Here is a 13,834-nt window from a genome sequence, read left to right as displayed (position 1 = left end):
GCCCCCCAAGTGCCCCCCCAGTGTCCCCAAGTGCCCCCCCAGTGTCCCCCCAGTGCCTCCCCAGACAGTGCCCCCTCAGTGTCCCCCCAGTGCCTCCCCAAGTTCCCCCCACCCCCAGTGTCCCCACAGTGCCTCCCCAGACAGTGCCCCCCAAAGTGCCCCCCCAATCCCCCCCATTTTGGCCAAAATAATATCCCTAAGCCCCGCCCACCTGCAGTTTCAGATATTGGGTGAAAAATGAATGGAATTGATATGGAATTGGGCACACCAATATCCTATCAAGTCCATTCATTTTTCACCCAAAAAGTATCACCTCCGGGTTTCAGATATTGTGCCAGTGCCTCCGTAGACAGTGCTCCCCCCAAGTGCCCCCCCAGTGTCCCCCCAGTTCCTCTCCAGACAGTGCCCTCCCAAGTTTCCCACCAGTGTCCCCCCAGTCCCTCCCCAGACAGTGCCCCACCAAGTGCCCCCCAGTGCCTCCCCAGACAGTGTCCCCCAAGTTCCCCCCACCCCCAGTGTCCCCACAGTGCCTCCCCAGACAGTGCCCCCCAAAGTGCCCCCCCAATCCCCCCCATTTTGGCCAAAATAATATCCCTAAGCCCCGCCCACCTGCAGTTTCAGATATTGGGTGAAAAAAGAATGGAATTGATATGGAATTGGGCACCCCAATATCCTATCAAGTCCATTCATTTTTCACCCAAAAAGTCTCACTTCCGGTTTCTCCCCCCAGTGTCCCCCCAGTGCCTCCCCAGACAGTGCCCCCCCAAGTGCCCCCCAAGTGCCTCCCCAGACAGTGCCCCCCAGTGTCCCCCCAGTGCCTCCCCAGACAGTGCCCCTCCAAGTGCCCCGCAAGTGCCTCCCCAGACAGTGCTCCCCCCAAGTACCGCCCCCAGTGTCCCCCAGTGTCCCCCCAGTGGCCCCCAAGTGCCCCCACAGTGTCCCCCCAGTGCCCCCCCATGTCCCCCAGTGTCCCCCCAGTGCCTCCCCAGACAGTGCCCCCCCAAGTGCCTCCCCAGACAGTGCTCCCCCCAAGTAGCCCCCCCCCCCCCCCCAGTGTCCCCCAGTGTCCCCCCAGTGCCCCCAAGTGCCCCCCCAGTGTCCCCCAAGTGCCCCCCGTGTCCCCCAGTGTCCCCCCAGTGCATCCCTAGACAGTGCCCCCCCCCAAGTGCCCCACCAGTGTCCCCCCAGTCCCTCCCCAGACAGTGCCCCACCAAGTGCCCCCCCAGTGTCCCCCCAGTGCCTCCCCAGACAGTGCCCCCCCAGTGTCCCCCAATGTCCCCCCAGTGCCTCCCCAGACAGTGCTCCCCCCAAGTGCCCCCCCAGTGTCCCCCCAGTGCCCCCCAAGTGCCCCCCAAGTTCCCCCCACCCCCAGTGTCCCCAAGTGCCCCCCCAGTGTCCCCCCAGTGCCTCCCCAGACAGTGCCCCCTCAGTGTCCCCCCAGTGCCTCCCCAAGTTCCCCCCACCCCCAGTGTCCCCACAGTGCCTCCCCAGACAGTCCCCCCCAAAGTGCCCCCCCAATCCCCCCCATTTTGGCCAAAATAATATCCCTAAGCCCCGCCCACCTGCAGTTTCAGATATTGGGTGAAAAATGAATGGAATTGATATGGAATTGGGCACCCCAATATCTTATCAAGTCCATTCATTTGTCACCCAAAAAGTATCACCTCCGGTTTTCAGATATTGGGTGAAAAATGAATGGAATTGATACAGAATTGGGCACCCCAATATCTTATCAAGTCCATTCATTTTTCACCCAAAAAGTCTCACTTCCGGTTTCTCCCCCCCAGTGTCCCCCCAGTGCCTCCCCAGACAGTGCCCCGCAAGTGCCCCCCAAGTGCCTCCCCAGACAGTGCCCCCCAAGTGCCCCCGAAGTGCCTCCCCAGACAGTGCCCCCCAGTGCCTCCCCAGACAGTACCCCCCAGTGTCCCCCAGTGCCTCCCCAGACAGTGCTCCCCCCAAGTGCCCCCCCAGTGCCCCCCAAGTGCCCCCCCAGTGTCCCCAAGTGCCCCCCCAGTGTCCCCCCAGTGCCTCCCCAGACAGTGCCCTCCCAAGTTTCCCACCAGTGTCCCCCCAGTCCCTCCCCAGACAGTGCCCCACCAAGTGCCCCCCAGTGCCTCCCCAGACAGTGTCCCCCAAGTTCCGGTTTCTCCCCCCCAGTGTCCCCCAGTGTCCCCCTAGTGCCTCCCCAGACAGTGCCCCCTCAGTGCCCCCCCCCAGTGCTTCCCCAAGTGCCCCCCCAGTGTCCCCCAAGTGCCTCCCCAGACAGTGCCCCCCCAAGTGCCCCCCAAAGTGTCCCCAAAGTGCCTCCCCAGACATTGCCCCCCCAAGTGTCCCCCAAGTGCCTCCCCAGACAGTTCCCCCAAGTGCCCCCCCAGTCCATCCCCAGACAGTGCCCCCCAGTGTCCCACCAGTGCCCCCCCCAAGAGCCCCCCAATGCCTCCCCAGACAGTGCCCCCCCAAGTTCCTAAGCCCCTGGGTTAGGGTTAGGGTTAGCCCTAAGCCCCGCCCACCTGCATTTCAGAATGGAATTGATATGGAATTGGGTAACCCTAATTGAATGGAATTGATATGGAATTGGGTAAACAAAATCGAAAAAATGACTAAGTGTAACCCTAAGTGCCCCCCCAGTGTCCCCCAAGTGCCTCCCCAGACAGTGCCCCCAAGTGCCACCCCAGTGCCTCCCCAGACAGTGCCCCCTCAGTGCCCCCACCCAGTGCCTCCTCAAGTGCCCCCCAAGTGTTCCCCAAGTGCCTCCACAGACATTGCCCCCCCCAAGTGTCCCCCAAGTGCCCCCCCAGTCCATCCCCAGACAGTGGCCCCCAGTGTCACCCCACTGCCCCCCCCCCCCCAAGTGCCCCCCCAATACCTCCCCAGACAGTGCCCCACCCCCCAAGTGCCTAAGCCCCTGGGTTAGGGTTAGGGTTAGCCCTAAGCCCCGCCCACCTGCATTTCAGAATGGAATTGATATGGAATTGGGTAACCCTAATGGAATGGAATTGATATGGAATTGGGCACCCCAATATCTTATCAAATCAATTCATTTCTTCACCCAAGAAGGTATCACTTCCAGTTTCAGATATTGGGTGAGAAATTAATGGAATTGATACGGAATCGGGCACCCCAATATCTTATCAAATCAATTCATTTCTTCACCCAAACAGGTATCACTTTCGGTTTTCAGATATTGGGTGAAAAATGAATGGAATTTATATGGAATTGGGCACCCCAATATCTTATCAAATCAATTCATTTTTTTCACCCAAAAAGTCTCACTTCCGGTTTCTCCCCCCCAGTGTCCCCCAGTGTCCCCCTAGTGCCTCCCCAGACAGTGCCCCCTCAGTGCCCCCCCCCAGTGCTTCCCCAAGTGCCCCCCCAGTGCCTCCCCAAGTGCCCCCCACCCCCAGTGCCTGAATTTTTTTTCAGTGCCCCCCCAAGTGTCCCCCAAGTGCCTCCCCAGACAGTGCCCCCCCAGTGTCCCCCAAGTGCCTCCCCAGACAGTTCCCCCAAATCCCAGTCCATCCCCAGACAGTGCCCCCCAGTGTCCCCCCAGTGCCCCCCCCCCAAGTGCCCCCCAATGCCTCCCAAGACAGTGTCCCCCAAGTGCCTCCCCAGACAGTGCCCCCCAGTGTCCCCCAAGTGCCTCCCCAGACAGTTCCCCCAAGTCCCTGTCCATCCCCAGACAGTGTCCCCCCAGTGCCCCCCCCAAGTGCCCCCCCAATGCCTCCCAAGACAGTTCCCCCCAGTGTCCCCCAAGTGCCTCCCCAGACAGTGCCCCCCCAAGTGCCCCTCCCAGTGTCCACCAAGTGCCCCCCGCCCCAAGTGCCCCCCAATGCCTCCCAAGACAGTGCCCCCCCCCCAAGTGCCCCCCCAATGCCTCCCCAGACAGTGCCCCCCCCAAGTGCCCCCCCCAGGGTCCCCCAGTGCCTTCCCAGACAGTGTGTCCCCCCCCCCCCCCCCCAAGTGCCTAAGCCCCAGGTTATGGTTAGAGTTAGCCCTAAGCCCCGCCCACCTGCATTTCAGAATGGAATTGGGTAACCCTAATTGAATGGAATGGATATGGAATTGGGTAAACAATATCTTATCAAATCAATTCCTTTTTCCACCCAAAAAAGGACTCACTTCCGGTTTCAGATATTGGGTAAGCATACATTGGAATTGATATGGAATTGGGTATACCAAATATATCAAATCAATATTTTTTTCAACCAAAAAGTCCCCACTGTCCCCCCAGTGCCTCCCCAGACAGTGCCCCCTCAGTGCCCCCCCCCCCAGTGCCTCCCCAAGTGCCCCCCCAGACAGTGCCCCCCCAGTGTCCCCCAAGTGCCTCCCCAGACAGTTCCCCCAAGTGCCCCCCCAGTCCATCCCCAGACAGTGCCCCCAGTGTCCCCCCAGTGCCCCCCCCCAATGCCTCCCAAGACAGTGCCCCCCCAAGTGTCCCCCAAGTGCCTCCCCAGACAGTGCCCCACAGTGTCCCCCCAAAGTGCCCCCCCAATCCCTAAGCCAGTTTCAGATATTGGGTGAGGAATGAATGGAATTGATACGGAATTGGGCACCCCAATATCTTATCAAGTCCATTCATTTTTCACCCAAAATTGTCCCTAAACCCTATGTTAGCCCCAGAACCCATCAACCCAGCCCAATAGCATATCAATTACATGAATTATCTCTAAATCTTAACCAAAGCCTCACACGTATCCCTGGCCAACCAAAGTCTTGAAAGAAACAACCATAGCTCAAAGTTCAAACATTTATTATTTTTTCACGCACACACACACACACACACACACACACACACACACACACACACACACACACACACACACACACACACACACACACACACACACACACACACACACACACACACACACACACACACACACACACACACACACACACACACACACACACACACACACACACACACACACACACACACACACACGAGGCAACTGTGCCTGAAACACAATAGCCTTATCAAAGGCACACAACACAAATAAAACAATGGGGTTGGGGATAAAAACAAAATAAAACGACCTGCCTCAGGTGACTTAAATGAGAAAAAAATTAAAACAAACAAAAAGAAACAGCCGTGCTGTTCGGCTCACATCTAGCCAGGGCTAGAAGGCTTCCTCGTTCTCAGAGTCTTCAAATTGGATGGGGTGGGGTAGTGGGGTAGCCTCAGTCTTGGAAGCGGATGGGGGGGGTAGTGGGAGGAGGGGGGAGGCTTCCTCAGCCTCAGAGTCTCGGAAGAGGATGAGGGAGGTAGTGGGAGGAGGGGGGGAGGCAGGGAAAGGAGGTTGTGGAAGTCCTCCAGTGGATCCTTCCACTACTCGGGGAGCTTTATCTGTTGAAATAAAGATGATTTATTTAGTTTTACTGACACACACACACACACACACACACACACACACACACACACACACACACACACACACACACACACACACACACACACACACACACACACACACACACACACACACACACACACACACCAATTCCTCTTGAGTAATTGTTCTCACCTTGTGGCTCTGCTGGGCTGGAGGGACGGAGTCCCAGGGAAAACATTGGCGGAAGGATACGCCGGTGAGGAACTCGTCCACGACGGGGGCCACCTGTTGACCTCTCCTCTCCTGTTGAAACAAACATTATGGATGTTAGACACCATTATTATTCGATGTCCTTTGTTTTGCATGTGTGAAGGTTGTCAGGACCAATGTCATATCAAGTCCTATGTTAAATATCCCAATAAGGGCCAAGGACCCTCTACATGTATTTTTTCTCACTTTTGTGCTCTGCAGCTGCGTTAGCATCCTTTCTTTGCATTAGTCCTTCTGGAGGTGTTGGAACAAATAGAACATATAGGTTGTCAGGACCAATTCCAGTCCTATTGATCCAGTCACACACAAGTATTCTTACAATTTGAAGAGTAATTGTAAATGTCTTACCTAAGCCTTTGAACAGTCGAATCCTAGGATTCAAGTCTTGCGGCTTAATCCTTCTGAGTGCCTTCTCTGTTCTTGGGGTGAACTTTATTTTATCAACAAGAACCACTACAGGGGAGGAGGATGGAGAGCGTTGCCGCTTTCGTGCTAGCCTTCTTTCCTCCTTCTTTCCTCCTCTTTCCTCCTGTTCCTCCTCAGATGAAGTCGAGGAGGATGGAGAGCGTTGCCGCTTTCGTGCTAGCCTTCTTTCCTCCTTCTTTCCTCCTCTTTCCTCCTGTTCCTCCTCAGATGAAGTCGAGGACTCTGTAATAATATCGAACAAAACATAATTAGTCTGATAGTGTGTTGTCAACTGGTCAACGTAATTGCTGAATATCTTGGTTCAAGAGAATCTTGCATACGTGTACAGCATTGGCACTCACCGGAGCGATCATCATACAGGACATCACAGTCACTGTTGCTTGTGTCCGAGACGTTGATTGCCTCCTCCCTTTTGTCCTCGTCTGCCTCCTCCCGTTCCTTCTCCCGTGCCTCTCTGCTGTCCTTCGCCGCCTTGCACTGCTTGTACCCCTCCATGAGGAGGACGCGGGCCGTCATGACCTCCTCCTCATCGGCGATGCTCATATAGAAGCGGCTGGCTGTCTCCTCCGAATGCTTCATCGCCTTGCTGACCTTTGCCCGGCTGGTCACATCAAGGCTTTTCCGTGCCTTTGAATGGAAGAGAAAGGATCTAAATCATACTACTTAACTTTAATAGTTGTCTGTTAAACGTGCTTGGTCTGAAAGATTTACCTTGCTGGATGCTGAGGACCTGATGAGGTTGAAGGTTGGCTTCCCTTCAAGCCCAAGTATTCCCCACACCTTCTCAATTCTTTTTCCGAGGTTTCGCACCTCCTTCCCCCCGCTGGTGCAAAACACAAGTTCAGTGCTGGTCCCCTGACACTTGGTGGTGTTTATGAGTTCGAGCAGCCACTGCAGCTCTTCCCTCTTCAAGGCCAGGGGGGCAGGACCGTGGCTGTTGAATGATTTGTGATTTCGAACCTACCACAGGTGGATATCATTGTTTGATGTTAGGGTTGAAAAATAAGTTGGGAAAACCATTTCCTATCAAATCAATTAAGTTTTCCACCCAAAAAAGTGTCGCCATACTAACCCTGATCACAGAAACCTCTTATGGAGCACGTTCACTGAAAAGTGGTGTTTATAGGGACCCCAATAATTCTACCAACATAACGGTACCACACAAAGACATTTAGACATGATAAGACCACTGGAAGTTGGTGAAAATAGAATGTATTACTTTTTGGTTGTAAATATAAATGTATATGATAAGAAGTTGGGCAAACAATTTCCATCAAGTCCATTCAGGTTTCCACCCAAAAAAGTGTCACCATACTAACCCTGATCACATAAACCTCTTTAGTTTAATGAAATGTGGAACAGGGACCCCAATAATTCTACCAATATAATGGTACCACAAAAATACACATTGATAATGGAATCGTTAGAAGTCTTGACTCACATAAATCACAAATCCGCTCTTGGAGGGTTTGGCATCGTTCACTTCAGACACTGTCAGGTTCTTGAACACACCGGCCCGATGGCCGTGCGTGATCGCAAGGAATCCGGCCAGGAACCCATGTATCTCCTGCACAGCATTGAGTGTGAAGCAGGCCTGGAGTTGTTCTAAAAAGAAAAGATAGTTTAAACTTGGCATTTGTTTAACAACCGGTACACATATCAACTTGTGTTGAATATTCCTTTTGTTGCAGGTCCACTGGTAAGTATCATTATTTCTTTCTTCAAAGGAATATTTCTTTACAAGTTTACTTACCGAGCAGCCCCGGCAGCCGATCCTCGGCGACCTTCAGGAACCTCATCTCCATATTTATGTCCAGCTCCTCGTCTGTATAGAAATGCATACAATTAGTTTAAGATAAAGGTCTTACTGTGTGCTGTGGCATTGTGTTTGATAGAGAATACAGTGTCTTGGACAAACCAAAAAACTATGACATTACGGTCTGTAAATACACTCACTCGATTTCTTAACGAGGACTGCATATTTCTGGGCGAGCAAGGGGACGGTGAGGCTCTTCTGCATCGCCGACATGCTGTACTGGACACTATCAAGCTCTACCTGGGTGAGGGTGGACTGCTTCCTGAACCTGGGTACACCTTTGACGTGTCTCAGGAAGCCCAAAAAGTCGAGAACATAGGTCTTTAACGTGCCGGGTTTGGCCGTTTTGGACAGTGCTCTAAAGAAGCTGTGAAAGACAATATATGAGTTAAAAACTAAGGAGTTAGTCTTTGGTGGAAACTCTGTGGACTCTACCTACTCTCTGGTCTTGTCCAGGTCCAGGAGGGGACGGAGGTGGGCTTTCCCCACACAGCCCAGGCTCTTGCAGACCTTAGCTGCACGTCTGCCTCTTTGCTGCTGGTTGTCCAGGTATTTTGGGTCGTCTTGTCTCAAAGAGACAAGATGTTCCACCCAATCATCAATGATGATGGCTGTTGACAGAAACACATTTGTGAGTGAATACAGGATTTAAATGTTTTTTTCCCATTTCAAAAGGACACACGTCAACATGTCGTAAATCCTCAAAGTCACTAACAAATTCCATTTAAGAAAATGTAAAAATGAAAAGAATACTTACAAAAGAGGCCCTGCTCCCCCTCCGAGAGCTTTGTCTTCTCGGTGGCCTTTCTGCCGGTGCCCTTGACCGGGGTGGCCTTTCTGCCGGTGCCCTTGACCGGGGTGAGGTGGACCTTTTTAAATGTTTCGAGCTCCATCAGCCTCCTCCTCAGCTCCAGGTTCTCACCCAAAATCCTCTCAAACTCTGCCCGCAGGTCCACGCAGGCCGACTGCGAGCAGACTGGGGTTGAATTTGAAGAAACATAATTAATATAGATAAGCTGTCAAACATCCTTATTATTCAATATTGATTTGGTCAGGCACAACTTCATATCAATCCCTATGTTAAATGACCCCATAAATGCAAAAGACCCTAACTTGAAGAGTATTTTTCTCACCTTTTTGACCTGAAGGGCGGTTGGTAGGCAGATCTGTTAAAACAAACATCATTAATATGGATATCCTTGCTGTCAAACACAAGTATCCTTACAATTTGGAACAATTATTGCCCTCACATTTAACGCCTGACGTTGACGGAGGTGACATCCCATAGGTGACAGGTGTCACCGGACCTGGTGAGGACATGTCGTCACCTGGAGCTGTTGAAACAAACATCATGAATCTAGATGTAAGGACACAAAACACAATTGTATATTCTCACAATTGGATGAGTAATTGCACTTACGCTCAATAGAGTCGGAGGTAGGCCCAAGCAGGTCAAGGGCCCTGCACACCTCATCCACTTCGTCAGTCGCTGTTGAAATAAACATTATTAATGTAGTTGCCCTTAAACAACACAAGTATTCTTACAATTGGAAATGTGATCGTTCTTACTCAGCTGGGTGGGGTTGGCCTGATTATCTGGAGGGCTGGGCACTGGGCGCTGGGCCCTGGGCACTGGTCCTGGGCGCTGGGCCTGGGTGCTGGGCACTGGGCACTGGGCACTGGGCACTGTAGCTGTTAAAAAAAACATTAATGTAGTTGACCTTAAAACAACACAAGTATACTTACAATTGCAATGGTAATTGGACCTGCCTCTTTCGAACAGGTCAAGCCGGCTGACCATTCCGACACCCGTGGCCCGTAGGGCAGCCAATTTGCTGATGGTCAAGAAGCGCTTCGCTGCTGTTACAAGTCTCTTTTTTTCATCCCCCTGTTGAAAAGCAACAGGTTAAAATAATGTACAACCGGGTCAATCACAGGATGTTGGGGTAGTGAGGTTCCTATTCATTGGCATTCTACTTTGACCCAATGCGTGTTCCCTGACAGGATTTGACTTCTAGGGGTCACCATGTCACGGGGGCCCTCAGAAGCCAACTGGGGGAAAGTCTTTCCAAAGGGTTAGGCCATGTTGCCCCCTAATTGGGATTTTTTTTAGAGAATAAGACATGCAAGCTGACACATATCTGTTTTAACCCAATATCAGGTCTCAACAATCTGGGACACAATTTACTATAATTATTTGTTTGGGTGGTTCTAGTTGTTAACCACTTGAACCGGTTAGGGTGATGACTGGTAATTGGGTGAAAAAGTAAGAGAGGTTAATACTTAGCTGGGTTGCAGAGTTTTAGGGTATTGGCCCAATAACAGTGCAAAATACCCTAACATAGCAGGCTTTTTTCAGCTTTCTTCGCAATACCAATGCTAAGGTTTAAGTGGTTAAGTAGCAAGCACACATAATTAACTTACTTCTATCAGGTGGACGTCAGCAAGATGCTTATCAATGCGTGCATTGTTCTTCTTGCCACAAATGTCACAGGTGGGATAGTCCATTTTTTTGACTCTACAGTTACAAAACAAATGTATACAAGGTAAGCCAAACCAGTGTAGAAAGCGCACCATTACACAATAATCATGTTCTCATTAAAAAATAACACTGCAGGAGTCAACTTTACCTTCCATATGCATAGTCCTGGATGAGAAGCCTCTCCACATTATTTGTGACCTTGTGGCCTTTTTTCAGGTGGGAGGTAAGGAAGACCACCTTTGAGCATATTGGACAATGGACTTTGTCCACGGTAGCCTAAAAAAAAAGTTAAAAATTGGGATTAGTACAGTTAATGGAAAGGTTTTCCATTGTTGATTTCTCCATCCAGAAATCCATCCCTTTTTAAAACCATTTTGATAGAATTATTCTCTGCTCCCCAAAATGTACACACATGTTGAAAATGAAAATCAATTATACTTCACCAAAACCTAACCCAAAATCTAGCAAAATCTAACCACCAAATCATAGGCCCCAAAAATATAGAATATTTACTCACAGGCATGTTGATGCGTTGTTGGAATGCAGGATTCAGTTGATTGTAATGTGAGTTATCTAGCAGCTTGCAGCACTCTCTCCCTCTCTCAATACAGACAATGAATGAAGCACATGGCACTTCCCCTCCCTTATAAACCCTTCCAGCAGGTGAAACAAATTCTGTCAATTAGTCATTAATTTGACATGGGTAGGGTTGTTGTCAGTAATTGGGCTATATAAAACATGGAATTGATAGGATGTTGGGCAAAGGCAAGTGTTTGGATGAGTGTGGTCGACATGGAAAGAATGCATGGATTTGATAAGGAATTGGGTACCCAAACTCCTATCAAATTTAATATTTTTTTCAACCAATTTGGGATGAAATTATCTAACCAATCAAATCCATTCATAATGGATATGATGTGAAATTGGGCAACCCTAGCCTAACCATAAAATCTAAATGAATGGAATAGAAAAACCATTCAAGACAGAGTTATCCTCTGTGCCCCAACATTTACACAATAAAGACCACATACCCCAGACCCATTAAGAACCCTCCCTCTACATATTAATTGCCCCTAAACCCTTTGCTAGCCCCCCACCCCAAAACCACTCAAACCCTGCCCACTGGAATATCAATTACATTTTAATTATCTCCAACCCCTGTCACTAATTATCACTAATCACCAACTACATGATATCACTACATGATATTACCATTTTTTGGAGAGACTATTCATAAATGGATGACTCAGATTTACGTGTAAGAGGAACAACATTTATTTAGGAAAAATCAAAAGCAAGAAAAAACAAAAGGAATAACAAAACAAACAATAACAAATCATTTTTAGGATGCCCCAGATCCTCCGGAGGCCCCAGATCCTCGGGCTGGAGGTCGAAGGCGTCTCCTCAGAATGCGCTGTCTGGCCTCCAGAAATTGGGCGTAAATGAGGAGTATCTCGTACCTCCTCCTGCCTCTGACCTCGATAACAAATTCCTCTTCCTCCGAATCCCCCTCTGAATTTGTTGGAACCAAATATTGTGGCTCCTCCAGGACCTGGTCATCATGTGTCTGTAGACAAACATAATTGGATTAATGTATATCCCTGTGTTGAAAGGTACAATGAATTTGAATGATTAGGTCGCTCTAAAAAGGTTTGCAGCCACACATCTTTTTAGGATGTACTTACATCTTCAGGAGAAGGGTTGGTGGTGGTGTCAGGCGGTGTCGGGGGGTCTCCCTCCTGGCTTGGTTGTTCCATTCTGTATAATATTATAAAGATTTCAGATTGCAAACCATGCAATGTTGATAGTCTTTTCGAAAGAAGATAGTTGATGTAGAATTTGTAGAACAATATTTAACAAAAATACCAACCTCTTGGTTGCTTGTTAGTCCTTTGTCAGTCCTTCTTCCATGCAAGTCTGATGCTGTCTGACAGTCACTCTGACTCAAAACATATATAGTGTGCCATTAGCTTCAATAACCAACACCTGGTCCGACTTGATTAACTCCAGCTGGATCAATTATATGCATGTCAACGCATGGAATACCTTAGGCGTAGGGTGGTAATATTTAATTGGGTGAAAAGAAAAGGGAGTTTGATAGTTAGCTGGATGGTCTCATCCAGCTACCCCAGCCTTTAGGGAGAGAAGCTTGCTCTTTGGAAACCACGCGACAGCCGCGCACAGCACCGGCTCGAGGCCGGTACCGGCGCATTGGGCTCGGCCTCACGATTCAGAAAACGTCCTGTCTGTGCAAAAAGGACCCCCCCATAGGATTTTGGTTAGGATCATAAAAAGGTTAGGGCGGTAACTAGTCATTGGGTGAACAGTAAAGGGAGGTTGATGGTTAGCTGGGCGGAGGCCTCGAATGAAGCCTCACTCGAGTTTGGGGGTCATACGTATTTTGATTGACCTCTCGTGAACCGTACATGCTAGGGTCATAATGAAGATGTCTATGCGTTCGGCAGACAATTCTGAAAAGAATGGATGGACATTGAACTCCTGCGGGACCCCATGACATGACTTATGGGAGGTCATGGCCTCCGAGTCAAAAGCCTCTGTTAGGAGAGGAGCTCGCTCTTTCGCAACCACGCGGCAGCCGTGCACAGCACCGGCTCGAGGCCGGTACCCCAGATAGTTCTCCCCCCAAGTGCCCCCAAGTGTCCCCCAGTGCCTCCCCAGACAGTGCCCCACAAGTGTCGCCACAGTGCCTCCCCAGACAGTGCCCACCCCCCAAGTGCCCCCCCAGTGCCTCCCCAAGTGCCCCTCCAAGTGCCCCCCCCCGTGTCCCCCACTGGCCCCCAGTGCCTCCCCAGGCAGTGCCACATAAGTGCCCTCCCAGTGTCCACCCAGTGCCTCCCCAGACAGTGCCCCCCAGTGTCCCCCTAGTGACTCCCCAGACAGTGCCCCCCCAAGTGCCCCCCAGTGCCTCCCAAGACATTGCCCCACCAAGTGCCCCCCCATTGCCTCCCCAGACATTGCCCCCCCATGTGCCCCTCCCAGTGTCCCCCCAGTGCCTCTCCAGAGTGCCCCTCCCAGTGTCCCCCCAGTGCCTCCCCAGACAGTGCCCACCCCCCAAGTGCCCCACCAGTGCCTCCCCAGACAGTGCCCCCTCAGTGCCCCCACCCAGTGCCTCCTCAAGTGCCCCCCAAGTGTTCCCCAAGTGCCTCCACAGACATTGCCCCCCCCAAGTGTCCCCCAAGTGCCCCCCCAGTCCATCCCCAGACAGTGGCCCCCAGTGTCACCCCACTGCCCCCCCCCCCCAAGTGCCCCCCCAATACCTCCCCAGACAGTGCCCCACCCCCCAAGTGCCTAAGCCCCTGGGTTAGGGTTAGGGTTAGCCCTAAGCCCCGCCCACCTGCATTTCAGAATGGAATTGATATGGAATTGGGTAACCCTAATGGAATGGAATTGATATGGAATTGGGCACCCCAATATCTTATCAAATCAATTCATTTCTTCACCCAAGAAGGTATCACTTCCAGTTTCAGATATTGGGTGAGAAATTAA

General features: G+C 51.0%; 1 protein-coding gene across 1 annotated transcript; it reads right to left on the bottom strand.

The window, feature by feature from the left end:
- Positions 1-4,936: 4,936 nt before the first annotated feature.
- Positions 4,937-12,084, bottom strand: LOC306918804 (uncharacterized protein; the record flags this gene model as incomplete). The annotated part of the gene is made up of 17 exons (XM_079531669.1): positions 4,937-5,347; positions 5,526-5,636; positions 5,790-5,837; positions 5,952-6,251; positions 6,371-6,656; positions 6,741-6,989; positions 7,471-7,634; positions 7,783-7,854; positions 7,986-8,212; positions 8,285-8,456; positions 8,603-8,821; positions 8,979-9,011; positions 9,096-9,179; positions 9,266-9,334; positions 9,415-9,537; positions 11,798-11,894; positions 12,013-12,084. The coding sequence occupies 17 exons, from the start codon at positions 12,082-12,084 to the stop codon at positions 5,121-5,123; spliced, it is 2,553 nt and encodes an 850-aa protein (XP_079387795.1). The 3' UTR covers positions 4,937-5,120.
- Between the last annotated feature and the right edge of the window lie 1,750 nt (positions 12,085-13,834).

Source organism: Electrona antarctica (genome assembly GCF_951216825.1).
Source record: "Electrona antarctica genome assembly, contig: scaffold_391, whole genome shotgun sequence".
NCBI lineage: Eukaryota > Metazoa > Chordata > Actinopteri > Myctophiformes > Myctophidae > Electrona > Electrona antarctica.
The sequence above is the reverse complement of the archived record's forward strand: the minus strand, read 5'-3'. Positions and strand labels throughout refer to the sequence as shown.